At 45.7% G+C, this 15552-nt stretch overlaps 1 protein-coding gene and 1 non-coding gene across 6 annotated transcripts in view; one reads left to right on the forward strand and one right to left on the reverse strand.

Moving 5' to 3' along the window:
* Positions 1-15552, forward strand: part of JARID2 (jumonji and AT-rich interaction domain containing 2) — a 230119-nt gene that overhangs the window by 138471 nt on the left and 76096 nt on the right. For 4 of the 5 annotated variants that reach the window (XM_070361166.1, XM_070361167.1, XM_070361169.1 and 1 more), the window contains one exon: positions 348-489. The exons of the other annotated variant lie outside the window; for it this stretch is intronic. In XM_070361166.1, the coding sequence (XP_070217267.1) occupies positions 348-489 (142 nt within the window). The remainder of the gene's footprint in view (positions 1-347; positions 490-15552) is intronic. 5 annotated transcript variants of the gene reach the window in all.
* Positions 8323-8427, reverse strand: LOC138985141 (U6 spliceosomal RNA). The gene has a single exon (XR_011462399.1). It is a non-coding gene; the product is annotated as a U6 spliceosomal RNA (small nuclear RNA).

Here is a 15552-nt window from a genome sequence, read left to right on the forward strand (position 1 = left end):
TGTCTCCTGCCTTGGCAGGCGGGTTCTTTACCACTAGCGCCACCTGGGAAGCCCAGTTGAAGTACTTTAGAAAGAACCCTGTAGTATATTATTACGATAACACATTTCTGCTTGAATTGCTTACTGTTGGCGTTATTTCTTTGGCAGGCATTCCAGTCCTGTGTAAGGTCAAAAGTAGGATGAGGTGGGGCTTCTCCCTTCCCCTCTCAGGGGATCCACACCTCCCGGTTCTCTCCTGTCAAGTTTCTTGTCTGCCCTCATCGGCCACTGTGTAGGGTTAAACTGTGGTAAAGTGCTGCTTCCTTGTGTCATGTATTTAAGTGTTTGTCCCCTTTTTTCACCTGTAGGGCTCCTTGGTAATGGCCAGTCTAAGGGATTAGGACCAGCATCAGAACAGTCAGAGAATGAGAAGGACGATGCATCCCAAGTGTCCTCGACTAGCAACGATGTTAGTTCTTCAGATTTTGAAGAAGGGCCGTCGAGGAAAAGGTTAGTACCCAAGGCTGAACATATTCGTGCCTTAAACCAGGGACTTCAAACTAGGTGCCAGTTTAAGTGGGAACAAACTTGGGCCCACTCACCCAATCTCCTGATTTTTTTCGCAGAGGAGCCAGAATTCTGGATTTTTGTATCAAATACCCTGGTTTCTAAACATTGTCCACTAATTATCAGAAAAGATGAGTAAAACACACAAAAAATGGTATGAGCCAAACAAAACAAGTTCCTGCTGTAAAAATTGGCCAGAGAGTTGCCAGTTTGTAATTCCTGCCTTTGCTGTTCATTTTAATTGGTTTTCATTGGTTGTCATCTTGAGTATATTAGATGGTATTTTGCCACTACTGCAGAGGTGTGAATGTGAAGATTTAAATGTGGTGTTTCTAAAAAAAAATTTCCCCCTTGTCAGGAAAGCAAAATCCATTTGGTGTTAACCAAATAAGTAGGTGTGAAATCGGTTCATAGAATTAATTTACCGGCAGGTTTTAATTTTTTGTTGTTTTTAGTGACTTTCCTAAATAAGCTTAAGATAGCTTGATCAGGAAGTTCGCTATGGTAGTTTGACAAGAGCTGTGGCTTCATGGTCAGACAATGATAGTGACGTTATATAATAACACTTTTAATTGAGTGTTTAAAAATCCTTTTTTAGTTATCTGCCTTATTTCGTGTCTCATGTACGATGTGATTCCCCCCCTGCCCCCATTTAGAATTTATATTTCATTTCATTCCATTTCCGTTCTCATACTCAGTGTTTTCCTGGATGAAAAGATTAATTACTTGTTCTTAGAATCTGTTTGTTGGAGAGGATGGGAAAAGGGGAGGAAAATAACCCCCGGTCTGGACTTCTTTGTGTACCCTTTCTGTATACAGAGTTATAGTTACTTTTCAGAAACCATCTTGACGTGTGTGTCTAATGAAGAACTGAATTTGGCAGCAAATTCAGGAAAGGACGAGGGTAGCCACGTGTGGATACTTAAAAATCTGTAATAGATCTGCACTTTGGATCTGAAATTGGAGAGCCATTAGCTGCAAGCCTTTGTTTTCCTGTCGTGCAGTGTCTTCCTTTAGAAGACTCATGGGATAGAGTCTGTATTAATTTCTACCACCTTTATCTCTTGCTCCTCAGCACTGCATCTTAGAAGGTGTCCTTGGATTTGTTTTTAGTACAGTTAGCAAGCATGTGTAAGAACTGTCTCTGCCAGTGTACTGGACCTTGTATGCTACTCTTTTTAAAGACATTTGGCTGAGTGTCTCAGTGGAAGCCTTTTATGTTTCAGATGCTCTGTGACAGACTCTGCCCCAGTTTGAAAAGTGCATCATCACAAGAGCAGGGGGTTAAAGGATATGTTTTTGTTTTTTTTAAAATCACATTCGTAAACATATTGGAGTGTGTAATAATCCTATCCATGTTTCCAAACATGGGTGGGGCCGGGGGGACCGTTGTGTAGCTAGCATCATCTTCATCTGTGTTTGGAGAACAGAATTCTGTGATGGTAGTTGGAAGTAACAGTGACCAGTACTTGAGCTTTGTGGCTGGCCATCACCTTCACTTCTGCTGGGATTGGTCAGCAAGAGGGTATTGGTCATCAAGCTTCATTCTCTTGGGGTGGGGGCGGGGAGCCCTTTGTCCCTGGCTCCGGGTGCCTTTCTCAGATGGTAGTGCTGCCGGCTTCCTCTTTGCACGGGACTGTAGTGCTGTGTGGCAGCTGTGTGCAAATCAGTCAATTAGCTTTAATTCTCCAGGGCACCAGAAAAGAGAAACTTTGTTCCGGGAACTTAGGGAAAACTTAACCCATTGCTAATCTGTTTAATTATTAGCGTGCTGAGTACCTTGTTTTACTGAATTAAGGATTCGTGACAGCATTTTGGGAAGTTAGGATCACACTCTACTAGTGAAATCTACCCAGGGATATAGTATAGATTCAGGTTTGACAGGTTAAGCTACATTCAGAGCTGGTGTGGGGTGGCCTGCCTGGCAGAAGGGAGCTGTGTTGTTTACGAAGGGACAGTGTAGTTAGGGCATAAATGCCCTGTGGTGTTGCAGGGCACACAGCAAATAAAAAATGACTTTTACTACTTCTGGGCTTTCAAAGAGCTCTCTTGATTGCTTGTTGGTATTTAGCATGAACATTCAGTGTAAACTATATGGTACATGCCCTGCCTTGTCAGGCAAATCATAGGAACTGGAATCCAAGTTCCTGGAGCTTTGTCAATTACTGTCAGACTTCAGTGCCAACCTTCTTACACATAATATACCTTTTTAAAGAAGTGATGTTGTGTCTGCTGATCCCAAGCCCAGAGTAACTACCTAAATGGTAATTTTGAAATGTTGCTTCAAGCATCGGGCAGATTGTTGACTAGATTCTGCTTTTTACCTCATGTCTAAAATACCCAAAAATACGCATGCACAGAACATGTTCTGTGATGGACCACTTGTATTCTCCATTGACATTTAGACTTTCTGGAGGAGAACACTTGAGTCCTAAAATTCCAGAGTCGTGGTTTATGTATTTGTTTTGGAAAAAGCGTTACCTCTCTCTTCAGAATGATAAGAATGCTTGCATTTTTTGTTACAATTAATTGCTCTTTTTAGGTACATGTTTTTAGGGTCACCAGTTAATAATGCCTTTTGTCTTGGTTAGAGCAGGGGAAAGAAAGGGAATTTATGTGTTTGACTTTAAGAAAAATGGAAATCTTAAGTGTAGACTATTGCCAGCCTCAGTTTAGACCTTGCCCTAAATTTCCAGCCTGCAAGTTGAAGCAATTCCGTTTTCTGATTGATGCTTGTAGCACGTTTCTTAAGTCTTTAGTCAAAACATCTCACGTGTCTGCACTGTTATTTTTCTACTGGAAGCCCCTTCAGCTATGTTTGCTCCTGTGTAGTTGCTGCCGTTGGATTTACTTAAGTTGGGGGTTTTTTGGCACATAGAAAGCAGTAGAGTTCCAAAGGACTTATTTTCCTGTATTGAGGCAAAAATAAAAGGAATCTCTTAGTTATTAAAAGGTCATCATCTGAAATTCCTCTTTATGAAAGGAAAAGCCAGCCTCTCTAGAAGGTCTCTGCCTGTCGGATGGGCAGAGCAGCCCAGCTATTGAAGGTCTGGAGGAGTTGGCACTGGGGGGTTCCTGGGTGTTGGTTTTCTGTTTATTTTGATCATTGTGGTAGGTGAGTTTGATAAATTATGTTTAAAAATGATACACTGTAATTAGTTCTTACTGTTTAGAATGGAAACATTAGAGAGACTTACAGCATTTAATCAACCCCTTTTGAATTTGTTGGTGGCCATACCTGGCTCCTTACCTCTGCCACCTTCTCCCATTACACTTGATCATCATATCATTTGTGTTTCCTGGAAGAAGTATCTGAATATCTTTTAGAAACCAGAATGGACAGATTTTGCCAGTCAGGTGTGGATGGACTGTGAGAAACTTGGAATAGTGCTTATGATCAGGATAGGGGTTGTCTGTGTGGTGGAAAGGTGTACCTCTACATGATTGTTTCAGGGACGTGTCATGGGAACCTTGTATGTGGCTCAGTGTCTAAGAGTATGCACGGGAGCCACACCACGTGACTTCTTCTGGTTCTGTCATCTCTTTGTTATGTGCTCTTGGGCAGGTCTGCAATGTCACTGGGCCTTGGTTTCCTCATTTGTGAGATACCTGTGACGATGGTAACCACTTCATGATGGATTTTGTGTCCTGAACAAGTTGATTCATGAAAAGCTCCCAGGTATATAATCAGGACTGTGTATGAGATACAGTGCTAGCTGTCATCAGCATCTATGACACATGAATTGCTGTATGGGGACATGCAGACTCATTGAAGACTTCTCAGATGTGTTTAGAGATAGAGTTTGACTTATGCAAATTGTGATTCATGTCTTTTCTCCATGGCGCCATCATCACCACCATCTGTGGGTTGATGGAAAAGTGTAGGCGTGTGTCCCTCTTTTTTTTTTTTTTTTTTATTTTGAAGTTACTGAGTCACAGGAAGGACTGTAATGGTAGAGTGGGAATTTCTTCTGCAAAGCTTGGTATGACCAGGTATTTGCCTACATAGAGTAGGCATGAGGGGGCCAGGCTATAGTTTGTGAAGGTGCTGTCTGGTCTATTCACATGTAAGTCACATGTGAATAGACCAGACAGCCCTTGGGGGTGGTTCCTATTTTTAATAGTACTTAATACTAAGATGCCCTGACACACTTCAAAAAGCCAAGTATGTAAGAGTCTTATGTAGTTTTTTTTGAAAAAAGTGTGGACCATGCCTCTGCAGGGACAGAAATGTTTTCTTTTTGTTAAAGAGCTGCTGTATTTTAGTTATTTAGGCCTTTGGTAGTGCAAGAGTTACGGAGTTCAAAGACAGCCCTGCTCTAGGAGATTGGATTTTGAATGTGGAACATTATTTTAAGGTTGAAGACGTGGTGATGTTTAAGTTTTGGAGATGAATATATGTTCAGGATGATGAGAATTCTCCTAGGCTTTTATTGGGTCTTCCTTTTATAGCTGAATTGTCAAATTTAAGGTTTCCTTATTTCTGTTCTGAGTTACTGTGTTAACATAAAATACTTTGCTACCTCCAAGTTTAGAAAGAAGATAGACCCAAATGCATAGAATACTTGCTTGGCAGCACTCAGTGTTGGAAATAGGAGTTACTCAATGTGACCATCCGTAAGAATTAGAATTTTCAAAGCCTCGATAGTTTTTACATGTTTGTTGAACAGAATGCACTAGTAGTATAGTTAATGTCAAATGCACTGTTGAATTCAGACCTATCTTTGACTGAAACATATTTTCTATTTACAGGAAGTAGAAAAGGGGCAGCATTGAGGAACTGAATATTACGTGGCACCTTTAATAGCCACAGACAATAATCTGTAGATTTAACTAAATGTTAATGATGTAAATGGAGCTGGGTCTAGCCTGCTTGCCTGCACAGTTCACCCGCACAGTCCTCATTTCTGGTGCTCCTCTTCCCTTCCTGTTGACCTAAATGGTTTTTTGTTATCATTTTCCGTTGGGTTCTGGTTGTAGGGCTTTAACATTTCTAATTTCTGCTGGTGTAGGATGAATCTTTCAGGTTTTTTTAATATCTGATATGGTCTTTCTTTCACCCTCACTTTTTAAAAATCTTTTTACGGGGGTTGTAGAATCGCATGCAGTTGTAAGAAATTCTCATTCATTTTTGGAAGGTATTTTTGCTGGGTATAAAATTGTAGGTCAATAGTTCCTCCTCCTCCCCTCCCGTGTGGAATTTGTTGAAGGTACAGCTCCACCATCTCCTGGCTTGTAGTGAGTGTCCAGCAAGAAACCCACTTCTAAAGGTTTTTTGTTTGTTTGTTTATTTTAGTCTATCATGTAATTGGAGAAGGAAATGGCAACCCACTCCAGTATTCTTGCCTGGAAAATCCCATGGACAGAGGAGCCTGGTGGGTTACAGTCCATGGGGTTACAAAGAGTCAGACATGACTGAACACGCACACCATCACACAGTATGCCTTCATGTAGTTTTCTTTGATTCTTGTGTTTGAGGTTCATGGAGCTTCTCAGTTCTGTAGACGTCATCAGTTTTAGAGAAGATTCTAGTAGCTACAGTTTGCACACGTGTTCCCTGGCTGGGATCTCGGGTGCACGTGTATCCAGGCACTCCAGGTTGTTTTCACAGCTCATGGGTGCTCTGTTCATTTTATCCCAGTCTTTTTTTCTCTGTGTATTTCATTTTAGATAATTTTGGTCTAAAATCTGCAGATGTGTATTTTTCACCACAGACATTGTTGTCTTTTTAATTGTCTTTATTGTCTCTCCTGATATAGCTTAATCTTTTCTCTACCTTCTTAAAACATAGGAAATGGAGTTATAATAGATGTTATTAGTGTCTTTGTCTGCTAATCTGTCATCTGTGTCACTTAGGGGTCAGTTTGGCTTAATTGATGTCCCTCCACTCAATGCAGGTCATGTCCTCCTGCTGTTTTGTTTGCCCTGTGGCTCCTTGTTGGATGCCAGGCATCATGAGTTTTCTTCTTTTGGGTTCTGGGTATGTTAGTGTGTCTCTGACTCTTCTCAAGCATTGCTCTAGGGTATGATTAGGTTACCAGGAAACTGAGCCTTTTATGCTTTGTTAGGTAGGGCCAGAGAGCAGTATTTGGCATAGGGATAAGTTTTCCCAACTGCTCAGGGAGAACCTGTGTTAGGTGTACCATTCTGGCAAAGCATGGTTCTCAGCCCTGTGTGGGGTTTGGAGAGTGCTCCCCGTGGTCCTTTCTCGTGGTACTTTTCCTTGGGTACTTCCCGCACATGCGTTTTCACTAGTCCTCAGCAAGTGCTTGAGGAGGTTCCTCGGCAGGTTCCAGAGTTTCCTGTCTGGCTTTGGCTTCTTCAGTGCTCCACCCTGTACATTTTGTTCCTCCCCGAAGTCTCAGTTCCTTCTCCCCAACTCAGGGATTCCTCTGGATTCTTCTTGCATTCCCCTCCATGTGCTCTGGCCTGAACATTGTCTCTGGGCAGTCTTTTGTGTCTCAGGAACCACAGGGTTTTGTTGTGTGATGCCCATTGTCTCGTGTGGATTTTCACTTCTTCAGGCCGGGGGGGGGGGGGCGGATTCCTGTCCCTGTCGCTCTGTCTTAGCCAGAAGCAGGAGTTCCTATCTGTTCTTTGAATGTTGACTGAGAGAAACAGCACAGGAAGTGTAACTACCATGTTTGCACTTTGTCTTAGTCACAGTCACAACCTTATGTTTAATTAGTCATCAAAAAAGAAAAAAAGTGAATTGCATAAGTAGGCCCTGATACAATCAAAGGGAAGATTTCAAAATAAAGAAGCAGTTGACTTTATAAATAGAAAATCTCACTCCATCCAGAGCATGTTGGTAGTAGAAATTCATCTGAGGCCCTAACTGGCTTCTGTTTCAAGTGACTGTTCCGGATAAATCCATGATGACTTTGTGATGATAGTGGGCCCTTCCTCCATCCCTCTGAAGGTTATGCTTTTCACCTGGTTGTTGGGTTTCAGAGGCAAAGGGGGTGGTGCCTGCTCAGGGCATTCCTTCTCTTTTCCTGCTGTTCAAGCTTGGAGGGGAGATTGTATCTCTCAGCTCTGCATACCCTGATTAAGTGGCCACCAAGGCGAACCTGAAGTTTGGTGACTCCAATTGAATGGTGGAGAGCTGCAGGAGCCAGGGTTCTCACTGTCCACTGCAGGATGGCATGTGCTGTCAACGCTGCGCGTCCGCCGCCCCCACCCCATCATGATTAGGTTCATTCTTCCCTGTAGGAGCATCCCCAGGCTTTCTTCAGACCTCTCCGATCCCACTCAGGATACTGGCAGGCTGTTCAGGAGTACTGTCCTGTGTCCTCCTTGGTGACATGGGGCCTGGCCCTGGTGTCTGAGGAACCGTGGAATCTATTTTAATAATCAATATAATGTCTGCCTGGTTTTGCACATGACATCATTTATGGAGGTTTATGGGATTTCCTGTTGCCTCTTCCTTTCTTGGAATTTTAACTGGCAGATTGTTACCTGTGTGGTGTGATTTGGGGGTTTCAGAACAATCTTTTACATTGCTTTGGTTTACAAGAAGCAGACCCTTTTCTCATTTAATGAAGCGTCTCGTGGAGTCCACCCGTGTGTTGCTTGTCCCACGTTAGGCCCTCTTGACTATGCACATGACTAGTGTCCAAAACAAGTGTGTACAGTCCGTGAAATTCTCCAGGCCAGAATCCTGCAGTGGGTAGCTGTTCTCTTCTTCAGCGGATCTTCCCAACTCAGGGATTGAACCCAGGTCTCCCGCACTGCAGGTGGATTCTTTACCAGCGGAGCCACAAGGGGAGGCCAAAAAACATGGAACGCTTCACAGATTTGCATGTTATCTTTGCACAGGGGTCATGCTAATCTTCTCTGTATCGTTCCAATTTTAGTATATGTGCTGCCAAAGAGAGCTATCAGGGAAGTCCCTCGCCACACACTTTATGGAGATGCAGCCCAGATCAGCAGGAGGATCTGGGTGGCTGGGGAGGTGGGGTGGAGCACAGTTGTTGGAGGAGGCAGCAGGTGGAGCTTGGAGGAATCTGGAACTGGGTGGGGACTGAGGTTCCTTGGTGACTGAGCGATCTTGGCCTTGTGTTTTCCAGGACCCTTCTGTGGAACGTACATGGATTTGTTTGGCCTAACTGGAAGGGTGGGTTGCAGGTTCCCTTTGGAATGTTTTCTTTGCACCCTATACCCTGTGCTTCTAGTAAAAGCACAGTCTTAGCACCCAGACCAAGATAAGCAGGGCTGAGGGTGCCCTGTGTGCTTTACTGCCCCCTGGGCCTGAGCCCCGCTGTGTGTTCTCCTTGGTCGGAGAAGGGGGAGGCAGGAGCTGGAGGAAGGGTGTCATTTCTGATCCCCAGCTGACTCTCACTGGCCTGGTTTTCTTAGGGCCATGGTTGGGAGGCCTGGGAAGTTGGGAGTGGAGGAGAGTGTCCCAGGGCTCCTGGCAGCTATGTTTGCACGGCGTGGTGCTGCCGTCCTTTTCTGGGCTCCCTGTCCTCAGATGCAGGGAGCCTCCTACCTGGTTTCTCCAGCCCGTCCTCTCCTGGGAGAACCTTTCTGCCACTTCTCTCTGTTTTCCCCTTTCTGGCCCTGTGGACACGTGGCTTTAGCCTTCTGACCCCGACTCCTGACTTCACCCCTGGCCCAGCACTGTTCTAGGTGTATTCCAGCACCAGGGCTCTCACATTCCACGAGGCCACCATCCCCAGGACCGGAAGGCAGCCTCCTAAGGCCTTGGTGTCTATGAGATTTTCTAAACTCTTGGAGTGATGCAGAGTCCCTGGATAGCACATAAATATGTGGAACTGTTGTGTATGCATGCCTGATGGCAAGTGACACCTCTTGATCTTATCAAGTGCCAGCTGGGTGGGAGACATCACTAATTGATCCTCTCAGTTTTAGATGGTTTAAGGTGAGACGTGTTTTTTTCTGGCATGATCTTTTAACTAGACCTTTGATTCGAAATAGGGAGAAGAATTTTTTAAAATAGACTGGCATCTCAGTCCCCTTGGAGAACCTTTCTGTTGCTTACCCCAATTTTTCTTCTTAACTCTCCATGGGAGAGACGGTCTTCCAAAAGAATTGGCTCTTAGCAGGGCAGCAGTGACAGGTATTTATGTGGCACTTACAGTGTGCTGGCCACTATTCTAAATACTCTAAATTGTTTCCATGTATTAGTCCATTTGATTCTCACAGCAGTTCCTTTTGATGGGTCTTTGACCCTCATTCCCATGTTATGAATGAGAAAACCAAGGCACAGCGAAGGTCTCGGGTGTGCTCTGCTAAGAGGTGAAGCTCCCAGGTTATTTCAGGATCCAGTCGATGGTTTCTATACCTTGAGGGGAGTAGTAAAGAGCCCGCTTGGACTGCTGCTGCTGAAGAGAGGTAGACGAGCTTTGCTTTCAAAATACTTGAGAGGCCGGAGGATGCTGTGTGAGTTAGTCACTCAGTCGTGTCTGACTCTTTGAGACCCTGTGGGCTGTAGCCCGCCAGGCGCTTTTGTCCATGGGATTCTCCAGGCAAGAATACTGGAGTGGGTTGCCGTTTGCTTCTGCAGGGACCTTCCCGACGCAGGGACTGAACCCAGGTCTCCAGCATTGCAGGCAGATTTTTTACCGTCTGAGCCACCAGGGAAGGATTCTGAGGGCTGGGCAAAGTGATGCCTTTTTAACCGTCAGAGGAGTGGGAATCTCAGGGAAGCAGGGGCCAGAAGCACTCATTTCTTCAAGGTTCCAGTTGTTGCCAAGTCCCAGGTGGATCTCAGAGATGGTAGATTCAGCCTTAATTTCTGCTGAGGAAATCTCCACTCCGGAGAGAAGCAGCAGACCATTTCAAACGCAGCGTGTGGAGCGCTGTGGAAGACATGACGTCTGTGGGCCACCACGGGGTGTCCAGGGGAGTGGGCCACCTACAGCCAGGCGACACAAGCACTTAGTTTTTCCTTCTGTAGACTCTTCACTCTTCTGGGCTGTAGATGGACCTTGGGGGCAGCCCTGTAACTTCCAGGCAGAGGGTGTCTGGAGCCACCTTCTTGGTCGAGATCACAGGGAGAGACAGTCCCAGTGCCCCGAGGGCAGTCAACCCCCAGCTGATGTGGTGGCGGGGCGTCCATCCCGCGCCAAGCACTCTGGGTGGAGGGCTGCGTGCTGGCGGAATAGACCTGCGGAGCAGGGCGAGGCTGAGCCCTGAGGCCTCCTGGGGTCTCTGTGCTCTGTAGCAGGCTGCTTCTGGAGGGCCTGACATTGACCAGAGGGCTGGAGGGGGCAGGATGTATTTACTAACTCTTCTGTGCTAACACTTCCTAAGGTTTCTATACCAACACGTTTGAGAGAAGAGGTTAGTTGGTATTTTGAAGGGGCCCCTGTGGTTGTGAAAAACAGGCCCCAGTCCAGTTTTTCTGTCTTACAGATGCCTCAGGATTGCCACTGTCGTAGTAGATCTGAGCAGTCACCTGTACTAAGAGTGGGGTGCACTCCACACCCCACCCCGCCTTTCCCAGGCCCGCAGAGAGGATGGCAGTGGGCTGAGGGTGGGTGGGCTTTGCCTTGGACCAGCCTAGGGAGGCATCCTTGCCCTTGCAACAACTCAGGTGGTTCTTTACGGTGATGTATCATGGTAATGTAGGTGGGCGCCTGCTGAGCTTTAGCTCTAGTCTCCTCATCCCTCTACGCCAGGATGTGCTGAGAGATGGGGAACGCACGTTAGCTGGGTGCAGGTTGAATGACAGCGTTGTCTTCTCTCGATGAGCGGAGGGAGCCCATGGCCTCGCTGTCCTCACCCCCTCCAGGGCATCTTGCCAACCCACACGTGGAACCCAGGTCTCCTGTGTTGCAGGCGGGTTCTTTACCACTGAGCCGTCGGGGAAGCCCTGGTAAATTCAAAACAAACCCCAATGGCAATCGCTTTCTTGTTTTGAACCAAAGGAAGAATTTACTTAAACCTAAGAGGGTCTTGGCTGATCAGAAAGGGAGTTGGAGGTATCTGAAAGATACTGCTGTTTTTTCTGGTTTCGATTAGACTGGAGACTATTAGAATAAATTTACCCACTCCAGTGTTCTTGCCTGGAGAATCCCAGGGACAGGGAAGCCTGGTGGGCTGCTGTCTCTGGGGTCGCACAGAGTCGGACACGACTGAAGCGACTTAGCAGCAGTAGCAGCAGAATACATTTGTGTTGGCTCCATCCTTTCTTTTAAAGTGATGATGGAATTTCCACTTTAAAGCGTATGTTAAAGCACCATATTTCTGGCCTGGGTAATTTGGGGTGGGGTAGCATTTTGCATTTGGAGTAAGTAACACAGTGTGGAAATGTAAAGCAGGGAGAGGTACAGCTTTCTGGCAGGGTGCAGTTTATTTTCAAATTTATTGTTAATTCTTACCTTCCTGGGGAGACATGAGTGGCGACCCACTCCAGTATCCTTGCGTAGAAAATCCCATGAACAGAGGAGCCTGGAGGGCTACCATCCATGGGGTCACAAAAAGAGTCAGACATGACTTAGCACACATGCAAATGCTAACTACCTTCCTGGAACTGTGTATTAAGCTTTTTCATTTGTGAAACTGGACCCCTCTTTCCTTAACTCATTATTTTTCCTGCTAGAGAGGCATTCAGTGTAGAGGCGTCTTTGTAGATGCTTAGTTCTTGTGCATGAGCGCGTTCCTCTCTCCTAAGAGGTCAATTCACGTGGGCTTCAGTGTCAAGGAAGGAGTGGGAGCACAGAGGCTGCCCCAGAGCGTGTGTGTCCTCTGCAGGGTTAGAGATGGACAAGACCCCTTTGATTTAATTGGTCATTAGTTGTTGCCCAGGACAGATCATTAGGTACTTGTGGGAAGGGGCCGCTGCTCCCAGAATTTTCTTGAGGTTCCTGGTAAGCACACAGGTTTCTGCCGCATTTATTTGTTTTAAGAAAAATGGTAGAACTTCATTTGAGGCAGTTTTATTTTGGCTGTGGCCATTTCCTCAGAGATCTGATTGCTCGGATATCACTTCCACCTCCCATGCAAATGCTGGTTTAGCATGCTTTGTGGTTGCCACGGAAACTGGGTACCAGTTTCCTTCCTTCCTCTTCTAGGGACGCTCTTCCACCTATTTTCAATAGGAATATCTCTGTCACGTGCTTTTGTCCTCCTTGCCTTTTATTACCCGCAAAGGGCAAATATAAACATGCCCCTGATCTTTTCAGTGATATCTGACCCTCCCAGAAACGTCCTATCCGTTCATAAGTCGTCCTTGATGAAATTGAGAGCAAGCACGGAGACGCTGCTTCCAGGCGTCTCACATGAGAGGCAATAGGTGCTGGGTTTGGAGCCGCCTCCTTTGCAAAGGGGGTGACAGCCATTAGTGTCACTTGTGGTTCACACGTGAGTGCTTGTGCAGGGGTTGTCAGACACGGCTTTTTATGCAGAACGTTCCTTGATGTCGGCACCTTACTTGGCTGCTTAGGAGCTCAGTTAAAAGCAGTGCACATTGTTGCGACTGAGATGAGAATAGCCTGTTCTCGTCACCCCCACCCTACGCTTCCCCTCCTTCCTTCCCTTCCCTTCATTTGGAGAGTGAAATCGACTGGGTAGAGGGATGCTTGGCTGGAGGGATTCTCAAATACAGACCAAGGAGGGAAGACAGAAGTTTCAGTGACTTGTCAGCAGCAAACTTTTGGTTTGTTTCTGCTATGAGAAATTCAGAAATTAAAAGAAGAGATCATAATAATAGATGGGGCTTTACTCCCTGGAATTAGGTTAATACAGGGCAAGAAATTAGGCTCAGTTGCGTTGATCTGGAAACAGAATCTTTCCAGAGTGTAAGCCTCCTCAAATGACCTGAGAGCTTCTCCCACTAGCTCAGAGCCCATCCCGGAGGATAAGTGTGGGCTCAGCAGTGTCCGTCCGAGGTGGTGTTTGGGTGGGGTCGGGGTGGGCACTGGTGGATCACTGACGTCTTCCTGCGCTCACTTGACGTTCAGGTGGCTTTCATAGGGTTTGGCCCCCAGCTCCCTCACGGGTGGGCCGTCCTTGTTTATCTCTGTGTCCTCTGTATCCCCAGTGGCTGGCGGAGTGTCTGGTATGTTTGTCTGTTTTTGCGAAGGTAAACACATTCTTAAGAGTAGCCAAATAGAGTGTATGGAAAGGGAATCTTCCTAAAGGAATCGTTCTGTTCGGGGAGCGTATTTTCCTCTTTGGATTATCCAGATCTTTCATGTCCTCTCGGCGTATTGGAAGGTAGGTGTGTGTACTTGTGTGTCTGAAGTGTTGCCCATGTGTATTTGTTTTACGGGGTTGGGAAAGACTAGAGCACACGACACTGGTTTGTGGTATAGAAGACTATTCTGTCCCCTCCCAACTCGTTTCTCATCCCTTCTTGTTGCTCCTCTGGTTCCGTAACATCTCTTGGGTCCAAAATTCTACACCCATCTATACAGAAACTGAACTGTAACTTGTAAAAATGACTCCTCGGGGCCTCTCTTGTGACCTCTGATGAGGATATGAGCAAGTGCCTTAACTTCTGCTTTCATGGCAGGTTCTCAGATTACTGCAGTATTTTGGTGACTGCATTATGCCAGCCGTTGTTACTTGGTGATGCCAAGTGAAGGGGCAGAAATGCCGTCCTGTCTGAAGGCCCTGTGGCTCTAGTCAGTGTTGACTTCTGTTTCCTAGCATCTTTAGTATTTTAAGGTACTTCACTGGATCGTCGGATTCCATGATGGCAAACATTCTCTCAGTGATGGTGATAAATATCCTTGGCTTTTCCTTACCCTGTTATCCTCTCCAGTCTTGGCTTTCCCAGAGGTCGAAGACTTAACTTTGTGTCTGTCTGTGTTCTTGAAGTGGAGTTTTGGAAGAAAATTTACTCTGTAAAGGTTGAATAGTGCATATAATCACTTTATAGAAAGCTTCAATTACATGGAGTTGGCATTAATGTTAATTCCTGGTGTTTACCATTTATAAAATGTAGAGAGACTGAAAACAAAAGGAAAGCAAGAGCCAGGTCTTAAAAGTGAATCTTTGTCCTGTTGCTCATAATTGGTTTCAGACACATCTGGAGACGAATGGAGAACTTTTTGAGATGTTGCTTCTTTCACAGGAAGTACTTTTCCATAGCATATTCTTTGTGGAGTATATAACAGTATAATAGGCAGCTGCTTTACTGAGTCAAATAAATTGTTCTCTGATAATATAACTAAAAAATAACGTGAAGCAGGCATTGGCTCTGATGTTCTCTGCTGTAAACCCATTTAGAGGTTATTGGTGGTTATCTCGTGGGAAGGCCATTTTTGTCATTGCCTGCTTATCTGCCAGTGACAGGATTCCTGGGCCTTCTTTCCGAGCCAGAGCCCACCGTGGCTGCTGTAGCCTCTTGGGAAAGGAATGGCCTGTAGAGGGTGCTTCAAGTAACCATGGGCACAATTCAGGCCAGTTTTGTGGGGAGGGGGGTACTTTATGATTACTGTATGCTGTATTCATTAACTCACACGTTGTTTTTCCCCCTGTTATCCTGGAACGGTGCATGATGGGAATCTAGCAGTTTTTAAATGTATGCTGTTTTCAGTCCTTCTTTCTCTAGAATATAATTGCAAATTTGTTCACCCTGTTCCTCTGCCCCCCAAGAACCACACTGGCATCCATCGTGACAGCCTGCAGACCGTTTGCACTGTAGTCAGCTTGCTCTTCTGGCAAATGCCGTTGTGTAATGCGGACTGGCACTTGGCCTTTCTGGAGCTTGTAGTTATTCCCCTTTGGAGGGGTTGGAGCTCTTTGGCTGTATCATCTCCCCTGATTCTTCATTTCTCAGGCCTCCTGCCGTCCAGTCTCATGGAACAAGGCGGGGTAAATAGAGCCCTTCTGGATCATCTGAATGTCAGATCATCCTGGGCTGTAGATGAAAAATCTAAGGCTTAGGAAGGGCTAGGCACTGGGAATCCTCACGGTGAGAATGTCTAGTAATGCTTGCGTTGATTTAGAAGCGACTCAAAATGTCCATTGATCTTGTCTGCACAGCCGGATTCTCTGTGTCTCCTGAAACGTACCCTCCTGCCCTGA

The sequence above is a fragment of the Bos mutus genome, chromosome 23 (assembly GCF_027580195.1).
Source record: "Bos mutus isolate GX-2022 chromosome 23, NWIPB_WYAK_1.1, whole genome shotgun sequence".
NCBI lineage: Eukaryota > Metazoa > Chordata > Mammalia > Artiodactyla > Bovidae > Bos > Bos mutus.